The sequence below is a fragment of the Acomys minous genome (genome assembly GCF_964271855.1).
Source record: "Acomys minous genome assembly, chromosome: 6".
Classification (NCBI taxonomy): Eukaryota; Metazoa; Chordata; class Mammalia; order Rodentia; family Muridae; genus Acomys; species Acomys minous.
This window is the reverse complement of record NC_140487.1, coordinates 82,448,028-82,465,143: the sequence shown is the minus strand read 5'-3', so window position 1 is coordinate 82,465,143 and position 17,116 is coordinate 82,448,028. Positions and strand designations below refer to the sequence as shown.

General features: G+C 43.9%; 1 protein-coding gene across 1 annotated transcript; it reads left to right on the top strand.

The window, feature by feature from the left end:
* Positions 1–1,434: 1,434 nt before the first annotated feature.
* INSL5 (insulin like 5) lies at positions 1,435–7,649 on the top strand. Its single transcript, XM_084784758.1, has 3 exons — positions 1,435–1,486; positions 3,952–4,506; positions 7,274–7,649. The coding sequence occupies exons 2-3, from the start codon at positions 4,332–4,334 to the stop codon at positions 7,504–7,506; spliced, it is 408 nt and encodes a 135-aa protein (XP_084640884.1). The 5' UTR covers positions 1,435–1,486; positions 3,952–4,331; the 3' UTR covers positions 7,507–7,649.
* The last annotated feature ends 9,467 nt before the right edge of the window (positions 7,650–17,116 follow it).

The window sequence follows — 17,116 nt, the reverse complement described above, 5'->3', positions numbered from 1 at the left end:
CAGACATATTTCTAGCTCTTTTTGTCTTTCTCTGCATAAAGATGCTTATATAGAAAAATCTGTCCATGCTGTCTTTTCTCAACAAAAACCCAACACTTTTCTAAGCCTTTGCAAAGGGAACTTTTGATTTATTGTTTGTTGAGCATCATAGATTATGCTAAGAACCTTACTTATGCTAACTCTTTGATTCATTTCACCTTCGTAGTAAAGAAATTTACATACAGCTATGGCCTGAACATTTGTGTTCTTAAAGAGAAACAAAGCAACACTTTGAAGTCATAATTCTCAGGGTGACAAGGTTAGGAGGAAAAGCCTTTGTGAGACGAGGCGATCATGAGGAGGCGATGAGACCACAAGGACAGCGCCCTCCTGGTGGAGACTATAATGCTCTCAGAAGAAGCCGGAGAGCTGGTTTGCCCTTCTGCTGTGTCAGGCACAGCGCAACGGGTCTGTGACCTAGAAGAGGGACCTCCCAGAATCTGACCATCCTGCTAGCTGTTCCTTGTCATTCTCAGCTTCCAGAATTATAAGAAAAACATATCTAGGTTTATAAACTTCCCAATAGCTGATACTTTGTTACTGCAGCCTGAATGGACTAAGTAACACACATCAAGTACAAATGCAGAGTAAACTGAACCATGACTAGAGAAGGCAACCACCAAGAAAAAGGGATTGTCTCGGGGATGTGCACAGAGAAGTCACAAGACGGGAAGATTTCACTTTGGTGGTCCTCTCTAATCAAACCTCAAAATATGTGGAAGGAGTGATATTTGGTCTTAAGTGAAGACTCTTAAAGGCCAATCTACTTAAATTATGTTATGTAGATCATGATAAATTCCTGAAATATTTTGTTGTTTTATGTATTTTTACATGAAGGAACCATTTTATTTATTTTAATATATTTATAAACTACTATTTGAGAATCTTACACATATATGCCATGCATTTAAATCATACTTATCTCCACTTCCTCCTTCAACTCCTCCAAGAGCCCTAGCTCCATCCCACTCCCAACTTCATGTCTCTTTTTTAAATAACTTACTGAGTACAATTAGTGCTGCCCATATACCCCTGGGTATGGGACCATCCACTGGAGCACGGTCTGCCTTCCACACCCATAAAGAAGACTGACTGACTCCTCCTCCCTGGGCATCATCAACTGTCAGTTAATACTATGTCCATATAGCACAATAGTAGTGGGTTCCCCTGAGAGGCCTGTGAGCTGCACATCAGGGGTTCTTGTTAGATGTACAGCACCCTCTGTAAATTTCCTCTTTTAGAGCCATCAGGGAAGTGCTTGGTCCCCCCCCCCCCCCCGGTACCATTCCTGCCACCATTGCACCCATAGGCAGATCTTACCGGGTTGGTCATTATAATAGTTCATAAGATTCACAGCTTGGTAAGACTGTTGATGACTTTTCTCCCCTAGCAGCCTGCAATAGCAGCTTCCAGCTCTTCGAAGGCTAGCCAGGGAAGAACCTTCCAGGTAAGTATCAGCTTGATTTGTTCAAGTCATGTGACCAAAGTTATTCAACAATGTCTTACCGTCAAGTTCTGGTAGGTCATAGAACACAGTGGCAACAGCTTGCATTATTTGGGTGTCTCTGGACCCCCTCTGACTCTGGGGGAATAGCACAAACCTGTCACTGGGCTTTTTCTTGGTAACCTGCGGCTTCTGGGAGGACCATTCTTCCCCTGCATAGGGTAACTCCAATCAAACTTTTTTATATTTAGGAAACATGAGAAATAGTAGGTTTCCATGTTTCCCCCCAAACATCCATAGTTTTAGTTTCTCTATCGTACCCTCCCACCTCCTCCCCCACTTAAACATCCCCCCTATTCCCCACCTTCATATCAAGCATATTGTACCTTAAGATCTGTCCCGCAATGGTGAAGGTTTCCAATGTAGGTGCAACACAGTCAGATACTCACAGCAAGACTTAGAAATTTCAACTTCAGAAGAGTCCAATGCAATCTTCTCAGCTTACAAATGAGAAAACTAAAGCAACCAAATGTGAGGCTGTACAGGGACAGCTCTCTTTCCTTGTCATGGGCTTTGTATGTGTGCACGTAGCCAGGATGACTAGCTTGTCTCCATGTAGACACAGACAGAGGTCAGATCTTGGTGACCTCTCGTCCACACCCCAAAGCACATCGATCCTTGCAGAGACCCTAAGAACTGCAGGAAAAAAGGAGGCAGAGAAAGTATTTAGGATCTAGCCGTCCATGTGGGGATGACTCCAGGTTTTATAAGCATTTCCAGGGTGTATTTAAATTTGTTATAAATGTGTCAGTTAGCTGTTATCGCCTGTTTTCCTGTTGCTGTGATATAATATACCAACCAAAAATCAACTTGGGGAGAAACAGGATTATTTCAGCTTACACTTAGGCCAGTCACTGTCTGCCACCGAGGGACGTTAGGGCAGAAGCAGGAAGGCAAGGGAGAAACCAGGAGGGGCACTGCTTCCTGGTTCCTCCTCTGCCTCTCCCCCAGGCTCATGCTTGGCTACTTCTTATGGACCGCAGGGCCACTGTGTAGGGACAGTGCCACACACAGTACCTCAATCAACAATCAAGATATTTCTTCACAAGGTGGCTGCAGACCAGTCTGATGTACAAAGCCCTAATTGAGTCATTTTTGTCCTAAAATGACTCTGGGCAAACTCTTAGATAACGGCTTCAGCTGGTTTACCAAAGAGGCATTCCATTATTTAGCTGTTTGGGAATACTTTATTGCAATAGAAATGTATGCAGAGATAGGCATACCCAATGGAAAGCTACTCAGCTATTAAAATAAAGACATCATGAAATGTGCAGGCAAATGGATCTTAACTAGAAAAGATCATGCTGAGTGAGGTAGCCCAGAACTTGAAAGACATTCATGGTATACTCTCAATTATGTGGTATACTCACAATACACAGAACTAAAAAAAGTAAACAAGGAGGATCCTAGGGGGGATGCTTAATTCTCATCCAGAAGGGGAAATAGAACAGACACTGCAAGCAGTTGAAGAGAGGGCACAGGATGGGAGCCTACCATAGTGGTCCTCTGAAAGACTCCACCCCGCAGGGGATCAAACAGATGCTCAGACTCACAGCCAAACTTTAGGCAGAGAGCTGGGAGTCGTACATAAGAGAAGGGGTATAGTAGGGCTTGGAGGGAACAAGAGGCACAAGGAGACAAACAGAACCAACAAATCTGAGCCCAAGGGGGCCTGTGGAGACTGATGAGCCAGCCAAGGACCATGCATGGCGAGGACCTAGACCTCTGCTCAGATGTAGCTGATAGGCAGCTCGGTCTCCATGTGGGTCCCCCAGGAAGGGAAGCAGGGGCTGACTCTGCCATGGACTCTGATGCTTACTCTTTGATCGCTTCCCCCTCACAGGGTGGCCTTGCCAGGCCACAGAGGAAGAGGATTCAGGCAGTCCTAATAAGAGTGCAGCACTCAGAAGGCAGAGGCAGGCGGGTCAATGTGAGTTCGAGGCCAGCCTGGTCTACAAAGACAGCCAAAGCTAACACAGAGAAACCCTGTCTCAAACAAACAAATAAAAGGATATCAAGGAACATTCTAGTCACAGAAGTTGTGAGTTCTAAAGTTATCTGTCTTTGCCACAATATCCTATTTTAATGCTGACTAAGATGGCAGCCAAGATATTAACAACTGTTCGTATACAAAGTGGGACACACATTATCTCATCACTTCTGGGGTAATATTATTGCCAGCAATTTTGTTTTGTTTTGTTTTTATTTTTGGTTTTCCAATACAGGGTTTCTCTGTGTAGTCTTGGCTGTCCTAGACTGGCTTTGTAGACCAGGCTGGCCTCGAACTCACAGTGATCCACCTGCCTCTGCCTCCCGGGTGCTGGGATTAAAGGTGTGTGCCACCACACTTGGATACAGCATTTTTTTTTAAAATAAAGGTTTCTTAAATAATTTGCTTTAAATTTTAGACCTGGTGAGAGGAAAGCTGAGAATCAAACCTAGGCCTGACAGGTGCATCACTGTGTGACTTCCCACGGCGTCATCGTATAAGCCGCTTTCACTCTCCAGAAGCTTCCAAAAGCCTTGCATTTCCACAGCAACCCTCGAGAAGCTGCTGCAGTGCTAAGTGAGGTGTTCAGATGACTGGGTAACCAATAATCATAAAAGCCATGCTATTCCTCCACACTGTCTCCTACGCGCTTAGTAAATACTGTTAAAGTAAGGTCTGACCAATAGAGCCTCAGGGCGCTGGTATAAATGGCCGCCCAAGAGGGTGAAGTCACTTCAAAACTTCATCAGCACATTCAGCGCTGCTGACCGCATAGATTCTCGTTTGCTCCCCGGCAGGATGAAGAGCCCCACTCTTGCTCTGTTTCTCTTCTCTGCCCTGTTGGCTGCGGTGGAGGTAAGAAGCAGGGACACAGTGAAGCTCTGTGGCCTCAACTACGTGAGGACAGTCATCTACATCTGTGCCAGCTCACGCTGGCGGAGACAGCTGGACGGGGCTCCCCACGCTCTGCAAGGTAATTGAACTCGGGTACCTCACTTTTTCTTTTACAGACCTCTCTTTAACCCCGCCCACAAACCCAGTTATTTAAGTAGCTATTTCTCTAAGAAACGCTTATCTACTTGGATATTGATGTATATCGATGCTTAATCCCCAAAATATATTGCTGGACTTGGCCTGGGGAAAAAAGGCAAACATGCTACATTTTGAGGCATTTTCTTTTTTCTTTTTTCTTTTTCTTTTTTGGTTTTTCGAGACAGGGCTTCTCTGTGTAGCCTTGGTGATCCTGGACTCGCAAAACAGGATGGCTTCAAACTCTCAGTGATCCACCTGCCTCTACCTTCAGAGTGCTGGGATTAAAGGCGGGTGCCCGGCACTGCTTTTGTTTAGTCTTCTGCTTCAAATCATTTCACTGTACGGGACTTCAGTGAGCTTAGCATCCATGGGCAGAGCAGTGAAGGCTATAGAGAGGCCAGAGGTTTGTCTGCACACGGATGATTACAGATCTCAGGTAAGTGGCAAACAAGGGCAAAAGGAAGGGCCCGACTCAACTGACCACATACTAAGTACCAGGCAATTCCGGGGGCTGCATTTCACTTAGCTCTTCAATGAGGATCCTGTCAGGTAAGTAATGGTGCTGATGTTTTCTTTATCAAGAAAACAAAACAAAACAAACAAACAAACAAACCCCTGCTCAGCTGCGCAGCTGCTCAGCAAGGAGACCAGGAAGCAAACCAGGTCTGTCAGCTTCAAGAGCTGACGTCATTGTTATTATGTGCTGTGGCCCGGTGGAGAGACGGTTTTGGCAGATTCACATCATGGAGAAGGTGGAATCTGACAGAGGTCCTGAAGGGCCTGTCAAATTTGAGAGATTGGGGGTGGGGCAAGAATTGGGGGGATTGTGAGCAATAGGAAATGCAAGGTCAGACAGAGGTCCCAGGGAGCCTGGCAAGCTGCTAATCACCGCACTGATGCTGTGCTGACAACACCAATGAACTTCTGTTCAGAAGATTGGCTGGAATTCTTTCTGCTACTCTCGTAATGAATTATGAGGTAAAGGCTGGCCATGACTGAGCCGTTAAGAGCACCTGCTGCCCTTTCTGAGGACTTGAGTTCAGTTCCCAGTCAGGCAGCTCCAGGGGATTTGGATCCTCTGCCCCACCGAGCACCTGCAGTCATGTGCATGTGTGCATGCACACACACATGCATACACACACACACACACACACACCCTTACACACATAATTAAAAATAATAAAAATAAAAACTGTGAGCTAAAATTTATTCAAGGTTCTAGCATTCTATTTTATACATTGATAAAAATGTGTAGATTTATCATGTAGGTACCATGTTAATGTTGCTTTAAATATTTGTATGCATTGCGCAGTGGCTATATCAGGCTAACTTATACACACATACTACCTACACCCTCATTTTCTTGTGGTGAGACCATTGAAACTGTATGCTCGTAGTAGCTTCAGGAATGTACATGTTGCTGTCCATCCTCCTGGCTGCTTGGAACTGCACTCCTTGGCTTGCTTTCCTCCTTACGTCATCCTCAGACAGCCACCATTCTCCTTAGCCCTCGTGGCCTCGACTTTCCAGATCCATCCTTTAGTGAGACCATGCAATTGCTCTTTTTGTGCCCAACTCCTGACTCTGCTTGAATAACAGGCCGCTTTGCCTTTGTTTCCTAATAAAGACTTAGGCTGTAAATGACATGTTAGTGCCAAAGCCACATGCATGATGCTAAAAATGTTTACCTTGGCTTAAAATGACTTTGCTAAACAAAGGATTTTTGTAAATTAACCAAAAGATTCATATTTTAGTAGGACAATGTCTTGAGATGTAATAAACTTGTCCTTGCCACTTTAATACTAAGATCCCTGCAGACCTTATTAGAAATATGTGTCTTTAAATTTTAAAACAGAAAGAGTTGTCACCGATTTTTGAAATAGCATATCAAGATAGGAAAATACATTGACATATCTCTGAAATACACAGAGCAGAAAATTTTCTGTAGATTTCTCCCTTTTATATTTTATTTTTTAATATTATTATTGCTGTGTGAGTATGTGTGCTTTATGTATGATGTGTGTGTGTGTACAGGCACATATGCTACAGTACATGTGTGGAGGTCAGAGGACAACTTTGTAGAGTCAGTTCTCTCCTTCCATCTTTATGTGGAGTGTGGGGAACAAATTCAAGCCTCTACCCACGGAGCCATCTCACTGGCCCTATCTCCTTTTGAAATTACGGAAATCAAAACACCCAGACCTTCCACAGCTTTCCCGTGTGTTTCCCTTCACATTATTTAATCTGATCAATTACTAGTTGACCAACTAGCATCCATTCATGTGGTTCTTGTTTAGTGCTTGCCAATGCTGAGTCTGACCTAAATTAAATTGAATACAGACCCTGGGAACAGCATTTACATTAATCAGCATGGCCCCGTGTTTCAGTCTCAGATATGGAATGGAAATCCCACGGATCAGCTCTGCCAGGCATACCTAGGGTTTTTGTTACTGTTCTTTTGCTTCTAGCCAATTAATTAAATTTCTTATGGCTAATCATATAGCTTATTGGTAAATATAACTAAGACCTTTGGAAGGTGCTGGTCATGGAGCAGAGGCAGCAGTCGCTGCTAGCCAACTGACACTGCTGTCTTCCAACCTCTGTGAAGTGAAAAGCTCATGAGACCCATCTCTTCCGGAAGTACTGCCCTTCAGTGCTTTCTTTTGTCAGAGTTCTAGACCACAGTTTTGTGTCTTTCTCTCTTTCAGCAGAGACAAGAAATCACTTCCAGCTCCCAGACAGACAGGAGGCATCCAAGGAAACTCTTGAGCAAAACCTTCCCAAGATGGCTGTCTCGGGACAGGAGCTTGTTCAGGATCCACAGGCACCCATGGAAGGGCTTGGGCAGTCAAAGAAGCACTCGGTGGTGTCCAGACGAGATCTGCAGGCTCTGTGCTGCACAGAAGGCTGTTCCATGACTGAGCTCAGCACCCTCTGCTAGGAAGCGCTCAACCCCCACAGTGGGCTTCAGCATGTGTCTAACTGGGGTTCTGACGTGTCCCACACTCAGCTTCTACCACTACAACTGTGGCCTTTGGGTAGACCTTTCCTAAAAGGTCTATTATGGCTTAAAACCACAGGCCAATGCACTTTTCTTTCTAAATTCTAACTAGTGCTTTCAAATTTCAAGTGCTGTGCAAAATTGCAATAAAAATGCCTTAATGCAAGCTCACTGTGATTCTTTTCTCTTAAAAAATTTGTTGTGAGGGATGGAGAGATGTCTCCGTGGTTAAGAGCACTTGTTACTCTTGTAGAAGTCACAGGTTCAATCCCCAGCAACCACAAAACTGTTACCCTCATCTGTATCTCCAGTTCTAGGGGACCGGACACTGTCTTCTGGTCTCCTCTGACACTTGGTCTGCATGCAGTGCACAGACATATATATGCAGGCAAAACACATGCATACAAGTAAAATAATACAGATGAGTAAATCTAAAAAAAAAGTGTTAAGAGTCAATGATGGAGGATGCTCCAATAATAAACTTATACCAGGGACTGGAAAAATAGATCAACAATTAAGAACACTGGCTGTTCTTCCTTGGTTCAATTCCCAGTGCCCACATGACAGCTACAACTATCTCTACCTGCAGTTCCAGGGGATTTGATGCCCTTTTCTGGCCTCCTTTGGTACCAGGCAAGCATGTATTGCACAGACATACACATAGGAAGAGCACCTATACTGATGATCAAGTCTTTAAAACAAAAGAAAAATAAAAGTTATATACCATTAAAAATAAGGGCATGTCCCCTTGGAATCTTACATTCTTCTTGATCATATGACAATGATGGCCCTGGTTGTGAACTGCCACGTAGGTTCTGGGAAACAGGCTGCTGAGCCTTCTGTGCCCCGATGAGACTGGGGATCGTGAGCCCCGATCTAGCCAGCGCTTACTACAGAGATCCTAGAGCCTCCCTTTCCAATGGTGCATAAGGTGGGAGAGAGTGCTGTGCTGTCTCGCAGGCAGGGGCTATGCCTCTCCTAAGCATGGGTGAAGCTTTGGAAGACTGATCATCCCTCAGCTCCTCCAAAAGATTTCTGGAACCACAGCTCTTAGTGGCATCTGTGGCGGGAGAGCAAGACACAGAGAGGGGCATGAAGAGATGAATGATGGAAAAAAAATAGATTCACCACTGCCACCAAGAGATACACGAAAGGGGCGGAGCATGCAAATGCAGGAGGCAGGCACTATATAAATGGCCTATAAAGGTCACAAATCCTGTGGTCCAGGGTCTTTGAGCTTTGGGCCTTTTCAGCTCTCTGGCCCACTTCTACTTTCAGAAATGCACGGTTTTTAAATAAAACTCCTCTAAGTAGGGTATGGTGGTACATGCCTTTAAGATCTGCACTACGGAAGTAGACAAGACTAGCTTTGTTTACATACTGAGTTCCAGGACAGCCAGGGAAACATAGTGAGACCCTGTCTTAGAACACACACACACACACACACACACACACACACACACACACACACTAAGTGTTACAGCTCTGAGAGGAAAAGTTTCCCCAATGCAAATGTTGTAGGCATGAAGGGAAAGGTTTTATCCTGGCAGTCGAGAGCCAAGGAATACTACAAAGTCACACCTCACAAGAAACCTCACACAAGAGATTTATCAGGAGAGACACACAAGAGTGGCGGTCTCTGCTTGGGCAAGAAGCTGTCTGCGAACGCCATCAACTACATGTTGGAAGCTCATTGTACTTGGTTTTTAAACACCACCTTCACACATCAGCTGTCGCTAACCTGAAAGGGAGGGATGACACTTCATCATCATCTTTACAGGAGAAAGCAGTCTGGGGAGAATCGAAGAAACATGCCTTTAGTTCTCAGCTGAGTGGAAGGCGTTTCCGGATACACAGTAAACTGTTTAGTGTGAATCAAGGCAGTCTTGCCAAACTTGCTAATATTCAAAATTCTTACTACCGCTAGGCACTCCTAATTGTTTGAAAGTTCGTTTTCCTGGGTAGCAAGTTACATATCATCAGGGAAGGAGGGGCTTTGGAGATGGAGCTGTCTCTCTCAATCAGCAGCTTGTAAAAACCAAAAACGACATTTCAGACTGCCTGTTGATCAAAAGAATGGGATCTGAGTCATAGTTCCCGTCCTTGATGAAGATGTCATTCTGAAATGTCTGGAAGGCCGTTCATTGATAGCTTTCTATACCTTATAAGCATATGATCTAGCGGTCGGAGAGATGGGTCAGTGGTTAAAAAGTACTGGCTTCCCTTCTAGAGGACCTAGGTTCAATTCCCAGCACCCACATTTTAGCTAATACTCATCTGTAGCTCCAGTTACAGGGGATCCAATGTAATTCTGGCCTTTGTGGGATCAGGTATGTACATGGTACCTAGACATAGGTGCAGGCAAACACTTTTGCACATAAAATAAAAATAAATCTCGATTATGATCTCAAAGTGACTTTCTTAAAGAATAAGAATATAGCTGTTCTTTTGAAAGAAAGTCAGTCTAAATGACCCTGAAAATCACCTGGATCGGCATAAGTTCCTCAGAAAAAGCTGCCTTGGCTAGAGGCTTTATAAACAGTATAAAGTCTTCTAAAAATATGTCAGATTGATTTACATGTACCAGGCATGAGTTGCCTCTTCTGAAGTGGGCCTTCGATGTAGTCAGAAGGCTGTTAGTTACCTCCATCCCACAGCTTGCCAGTCAGTCATTATTAGAGCTCACATAAGTCTTAGCTGAATGAGACTATTGATTAGGCTCCCCTCCCCCACACTGAACCCCCTGCATAGCCCTTTCTGGCCTATGAAAACTATGAACAAAGTGCGTGCTGTCTTTAGCAATAGAGTCTTAGATCTGTAGTATTCAGTTTTGGTGGGCAACTGTATCAGTTACTTTTCTATTGTTGCAATAAAGGCACCATGACCAAAGCAACTTAAAGAAGAGAGCATTTACTTGGGCTTACCGTTTTCAGAGCAGTAAGGCTCCTATGGCGGTAGGTGGCAGTCATGGCAGCAGGGACAGCTCTAAGTGCACAGATCGAACCACAGGAAGAAAGCTGAGACTGAACTGGGAATGATGCCAGACTTTTGAAACCTCAACACCTATTCCTGGTAGCAACTTCCTCCAGCAATACCATACCTTCCAAACAGCGCCACCAACTGGCGACCCAGTGTTCAAATGCCCAAGACTGTGGGGGACATTCACGTCAAGCCTTGTGTGCACAGGGACAGCACTAACAAGATTCAATGGGTTATTTAAAATTTAAAAAAAAGAAAGAAGGAAAGGAAGAACAAGGATGTGAAGTTAGAAGGGAACACATGAGGGGAGGGACAGAGCCAAGGAAGAGTGCAAGCCGGATGCGGTAGAGGGCGAATGTGATCAAAGTACATTGTGTACACATATGAGATTCTCAAAGAATAAATACAAATATTATATATTTTAAAGTAAAATGAAATATCGGTCAGTACGGTTGCAGCCATATATATATATATTCAAGTACAGTTTGTGTTGCTCATATACCACATATACTCTTGGATGTGTGACCTTCCATTGGCATGTAGTCAACCTACCAGGTGTCATACCTTTAAAAAAAATGATTCTTTCCCAGAAACTATTAATTCCCAATAGCTCCTTAGTCAAGGGTAGGACTTCCTGCACATACCATGTTCATGCTTGTTTGTTTGTGTGAGCCTTGTGCATGCTATGCCAACTATTATGAATTCATATAGCTGAAGTGTCAAGTTAACATATTAAAGCTGACCTGGCCTCCAGGTTCTCCTAGTATCCCTAAGTCCCTACCTGTCACAGGGCATGATTGGCATGCTTTCCAGCCCAGGGGTGGGACTTCCTCTCCACAGAGGCTCTTCACTATATAATCCAGATATTTTGATTCCCTTGTCCCTCTCTGTGTATCTCTCTCTCTCTCTCTCTCTCTCTCTCTCTCTCTCTCTCTCCCCCTCTCTCTCTCTCTCCACTTGCTCTGAGCACACATTTTCTCTCTTTGCTGTCCACCTCCCCACACCCCATACCACCCCCCCACCCCGTGGTGACTTGGTTTGATTTGCCTGATTTTGTCACCAGAGATAACCAATCAGCATCTGCCCTGTTCTGTCCCCAGACCACTGTTTCCTTACAGTCATCTGCCTGTGTCATTCTTTCTGCCCCTTCTCCACTGACCCCCGACCCTTTGGAGGAGGGGATATGACATAGATGTCCCATTAATGGCTGAGCACTTTAAAGCCTCTCATTCTTTGCACCTTGACCAGCTGGGTAAGATATGTCATTAAGAGTCAGCCCCCACACACATACACATACACACACACACACACACACACACACACACACACACCACAAAATTAAAATAAATAAAATAAAAAGCAAAGCAAAACAAAACTACCAACCAAAGTTATCTTTAAAGGTTATTAAAATAATCTTTTTTTTTCAATTCGATATGCATGGCAAGATGGCATTATTATATGTCAGCCAACGAAATACACAGCAACAGAAGACAGTGTGTGAAAAGAGCTGTATTTTATGGAGCCAGATGCCATGGGCTTGCAGCTGTGCAGCCGTTTGCCCGAGATTGAAACGTCCCCTTATGGAAGGGCGTGATGAGGAACTGGTAACCCACTTAAGTGACCGAAGCTCACAAGGCTCCGAGGCACTTCCTGTAGGCATAGCAGAAGGTAGGAAGGTGGGTAGAGAGTGCCCACCATGCAGCTATGGTGGGTTGTCATGGTGCTGCAGCTGAGTAACCCCTCACTCATGCCGTTTTACCAAATAGCCAACAAATCTTTGGTTCACCAACTGGGTTTTGCTAATTTGCAGGGTGCGGCTGGGATAGACACTTGTCCAGTCTCCCCAGGAAGAGCCACATAACACTTGCAACAGTGTAAAGAAACACCACTCGGCCTACTAGTTGTCTTTATTATGTAAAAAAAGTTTTCATAAAATACACCATTTGTGATAACACACATAGTGGTTTTATTATTCTCAGATGTTATTATTTAAAATTTTTGTTTTAAATATTAATATCTTTTCTCCATATAAACAAAAGCTCTTTGAAATTCTTTGCAATTTGGTGTATGTGTGTGTGTGTCTGTGCATGTGTGTGTGTTTGTGTGTGCTTATGTATATGGCTCTGTGTCTGTCATGGTATATATGTGGGTGTCAAAGGACAATTTGCAGGAGTCAGTTCTCTCCTTTCACCATGTAGGCCCCAGAAATTAAATTCAGGTTGTCAGGGTGGGCCTTTGCACACTAAGCCATTTTGATGGCCCCACGTGCATATAATTTTTCAGTATATATTTGTTTGTTGCCGTTTACCATATAATAAATATTTATCATATTATAATATATTCATTCATGATATAATAATCATATTATAATATATTTATTTTAAAATATAGAAATAAAAATTAGAACATAGTCTCTTTACTTAAATCCCATAGAATGCTATTTTTAGGGGAAAATGATAGCGTTATGTATAAGGTTAGAAAACGCAAATAGTAAGAAGTATAAAAACACACCTGCCTTGCCTCTATTTGCTTCAGAATAAGACAAGTGTTACTGAAAGTTGCTTGTGGGTTGGGGTTTAGCTCAGTCGGTCTGGAGCCAGACCTTATAAATCCACCCGCAGATAGAATCTACCCATCTCTTACTCTTCCCTCTGTGCCTTTAGTCTTGAAGGAGGACGAGACAGGCAAATATAGGCCACTCACCTGGAGGTGCTCTTTGAGTGATTAATTAATATGCCTAGGTGCAGAATGGGGTGTGAATCAGACCCCAAATTTTAAACAGAAGACATATCTTTTTCCTTGCCTTATCACCCACTGGGCATCAGTAGATCCAAGAGTCAGAGCTTCTTGCAAAAGAAATTTCTAGTATCTGTTACAATGCATTTTTATAAAAAGCACTTGTCATTATTTCCTTATACTATCCTCACATGAATCTCAGACTGAGTGAGCCCCATCATATGGATTAGGAAATGTTTCATCTTAGATTCTAACCTCTACTTCATTAAACGAGTAGATCCTTATCTTGCTTTTACTTGTGCTTGTAAACTGAGATGCAAGCAAGCTCCTTAGCTATGTTTCCAAACAATTTTACATCTATACCATCAAAGTAAAGTGAATTTAAAGAAGATATATCTGTACAATTAACAATTATCCTTCTTTTTCTATAGTTTCAAAATGATTTATCGCCTATAAAATTACAAAGTGATTTCCCAGCATCCACTGAGCCAAGTCAGAATGAGTGTGTGGCGCGTCTGTTTGGAAGTTAGATGCTCCACCATCCGCACTTGCTAGAAGCACATTAATTGCTCATTATCTCAAGTGCAAAGGGAAACCTGGGAATCCCCAGACTAGTTAGACTGGTTTCTTGCCTTGGTAGGTAGGGAAATAGGTTGTTGTTGGTGGATGGAGAACCACAGGTTTCAAGTTAGAGCCTGCACTGAAAAGAGAAAAATAAAAAGTACAGAGCAGTTGAGCTGGTGGGGAGAGCAGCTGAAAGCTACTGCGGACTTCCCGGACGTTTTCAGCACACTTAGGCCTCAGTTCATGCTCTGCAGGTTTGCGGTCATTTGTGAATGAACTCGAATCCAAACGGGTGTGGAGGCAGCCAGGAATGGGCACTGCTAAGCAGCACCATGGTCAAGAACCTGGTACAGGCCCATCCCTCTGCACAGAGCACGCATGAGAACAAGTGGAGATCAGCAGTGGAGGCAGAATTTGAGGACAGATAGTGCCAAAAATGCAGATTTAAAGGAAGATTGTCACTCGAAGATGGTAGTTTGAAAATTTGGGGAAAAAATAACCACGGGTATATTACAGTGACGAGAAGAAATTGCAAAAATATCTGCACAATCCCACTTTTCTTTCTTTCCGTTTCCTTTTACGATGCTAAGTGTTAAACCCAGGGCCTCGAGCCTACGCCTCTGACTGAGCTATGTGCCCAGCCCTTGGTGTTCTGAGACAAGGTCTAATCATGTAGCTAGAGCTGGCTTGTAACTCCAGATTCCCCAGCCTCAGCCTTCAGTGTACTGGGCTTAGAGACTTGCTGCGGCAGACCGGCTTTAGCAAACACACACTGAAAATTAGAGCTCAAGAGGAAGTGTCTATAAGAAGTTAAAAAATTAAAATATATTTAATTATTAATTATTATTTTTTGAGACAGGCTCTCCTGTAGCCTGGGTTGGCCTCTAATTTCTGTGTAGCTGAGGCTGGCCTGGAACTCTCAATCCTGCTGCCAAGTGTTGGAATTATAGGTGGCCTGCCCTATCATATCCTGCTTGGCTATCTTTTTTTTTTTCTCAAAAGTTAAGAAGTTTTCATGTGTATTGGTGCTTTGCCTGTATGTGTGACTGTGCACCATGGGGCTTGGTGCCCAAAGACGCCAGAAGAGGGCATCCCTTAGGGCTGTGGTTACAGAGCACTGTTAGTTGCCATGTGGGATTTGGGAATCAAACCCAGGTCCTCTGCAAGAGTATGCAGAGCTATTAATCACTGCGCCATCTCTTCAGCCCTGGTCAGCTATTTTATATATATACCGCCCGTTCAGTCTTAAATGAAAACACGAGCATGGCCTGCTATTTGATGTTGAGTTTTATTTTTATTTTTCAAGAGCATCTAGAAAGACAGTTGAATGATGCTCCCAAGTAGGAAAGTGCTCCTTCTTTAAGCTTATTGTTTTTAATAAATGTTTGGTTTGTTGACTTTAAAAAAGAATCACTTCCAAGTCTTCAGGCGTTGGCTTCGGTTCCGGCGAGATGGCTAAAGGCACCAGGAGGGTCGGGGACGTGGGGAAATACGGGACCGCTGTGGTGCTTCCCTCAGAAAATCGTGAGGAAAACTGAAATCAGCCAGCATGCCTTCTGCGGCAAGACCGAGATGACGAGCCGAGCTGATGGCATCTGGCACTGCGGTACCTACATGAAAACAGTGGCTGGTGGGGCCTGAGCCTACACCACCATGTCTGCTGTCACAGTGAAGTCTGCCATCAGAAGACTCAAGGAACTGAAAGACCAGTAGAAGCGCTACCGTTTGAGACTTGCCTAGCCTTCAATAAATGGGCTAATTTACGTTTAAAAAAAAATCACTTCCATGCACTAGCTAATTCTCCAGATTTAAAAGAGTGAATCTATTGACCCAGCGCTTCATTTCTGATCCCACGATCCGTTGGATTCTGACGTCCTATTATGTGCTTTCTGAAGTCACTCAATTAACAATGAATAGCGTTGGCAACGTCCCCTGGGATGCTAGCTCTTTTTTTTTTTTAACCTTTACATTTCTTCTGATGCCTGACAACAGAAGGGAATAATATAAGAAATTGTTTTAGTGAAGGGGAAAAAAAAAGGCGGAATATAAGCAACAGAGCCCTATTGGTTTCGGGAGGTTTCTGGCTGGGTTCCCAGAGTGGGCAACTGGCTGTTTAGTACTGACTATACTTGCTGGAAAGCTGGCGGATGAATATTTTATAGGGCAGGAGGGAGCCGTGAGATCTCACTTTGGAAGGCTGCCAAGTCTAAATCTCTTTGATGTTCTGGCTCAGCTTTCAGCTGCTTGTGGCTGAAATGTCCCACGATCAACTTAAACGAGGGTACAAAACTCAACCTCAGGGTTTTGTTTTTCAAACTCTTTCTGCTGATGTCTTATCCCTTCGATCAGCACCAAGCGCATTTTGCTCCAGACGCCCAGACCAACGTTTGTGACCACAAGCGCTTCTCTTAGACATTAAGCCGTGAGCCATCCAGTAGGCGTGCAGTTAATCCTACAAAGCCCTGAGCTGAGGCACTAGCATTTACCACCACATCATAGCAAAGCTGCTGCTTTGTAAAACTGGTATTGTACTTAAGGTGGCTGGGACTGACCGAGCAGTTCACACCTAAGTCTTCCAGGAACCCAGGGCTCGAAACATCAACTGCACTGTGCATTGCTTTAACCTCCTTTTGCCTAATCATGTAGACCTTATTCCTACAACATCCCATATGACATGTCTTCCTAAAGTCATTTCACTTAATGCTACTCACTTAGAGAAAAGCTGCTAACAGCTCATGGTGGTCTTGGTGTACTTCCTTACCAGATAGCTACCATGCACCCTTCAACCTTTGTGTGTCCTCTTCTCCCTTGAAAATATCTTCCTTTATTCTTCCATCTTATCTTGCCTGTTTGTTTTGTGGGTTTTTTTTTCAAGACAGGATTTCTTTGTGTGTGGCCCTGGCTGTCCTGGATCTTGCTTTGTAGAACATGCTAGCCTCGAACTCACAGAGATCCTCCTGCCTCTGCCTCCCAAGTGCTGGGGATTAAAGGCTTGCGCCACCACGCCCAGTTTATTCTTCCATCTTTTGGGATTGTCACTGCCTCCATCACAGTCCAGAGAAAGTTACTTCTTTTCACAAAGCCTCCCACAAGTTTCTTTACTGGATAAAGACATTCTAGAATTTTCTTGGGATAACATGTTCTAATTTGTGCTGTAGTCACATGGTAATCTTTCTGTGTCCACTTCTGGAGTTCTAAGGAATGGATGTGTCCCACTGTCATTTCTATAAGACCCTGGTCCGGATGCCAGGTGCGGTGGCGCACGCCTGTA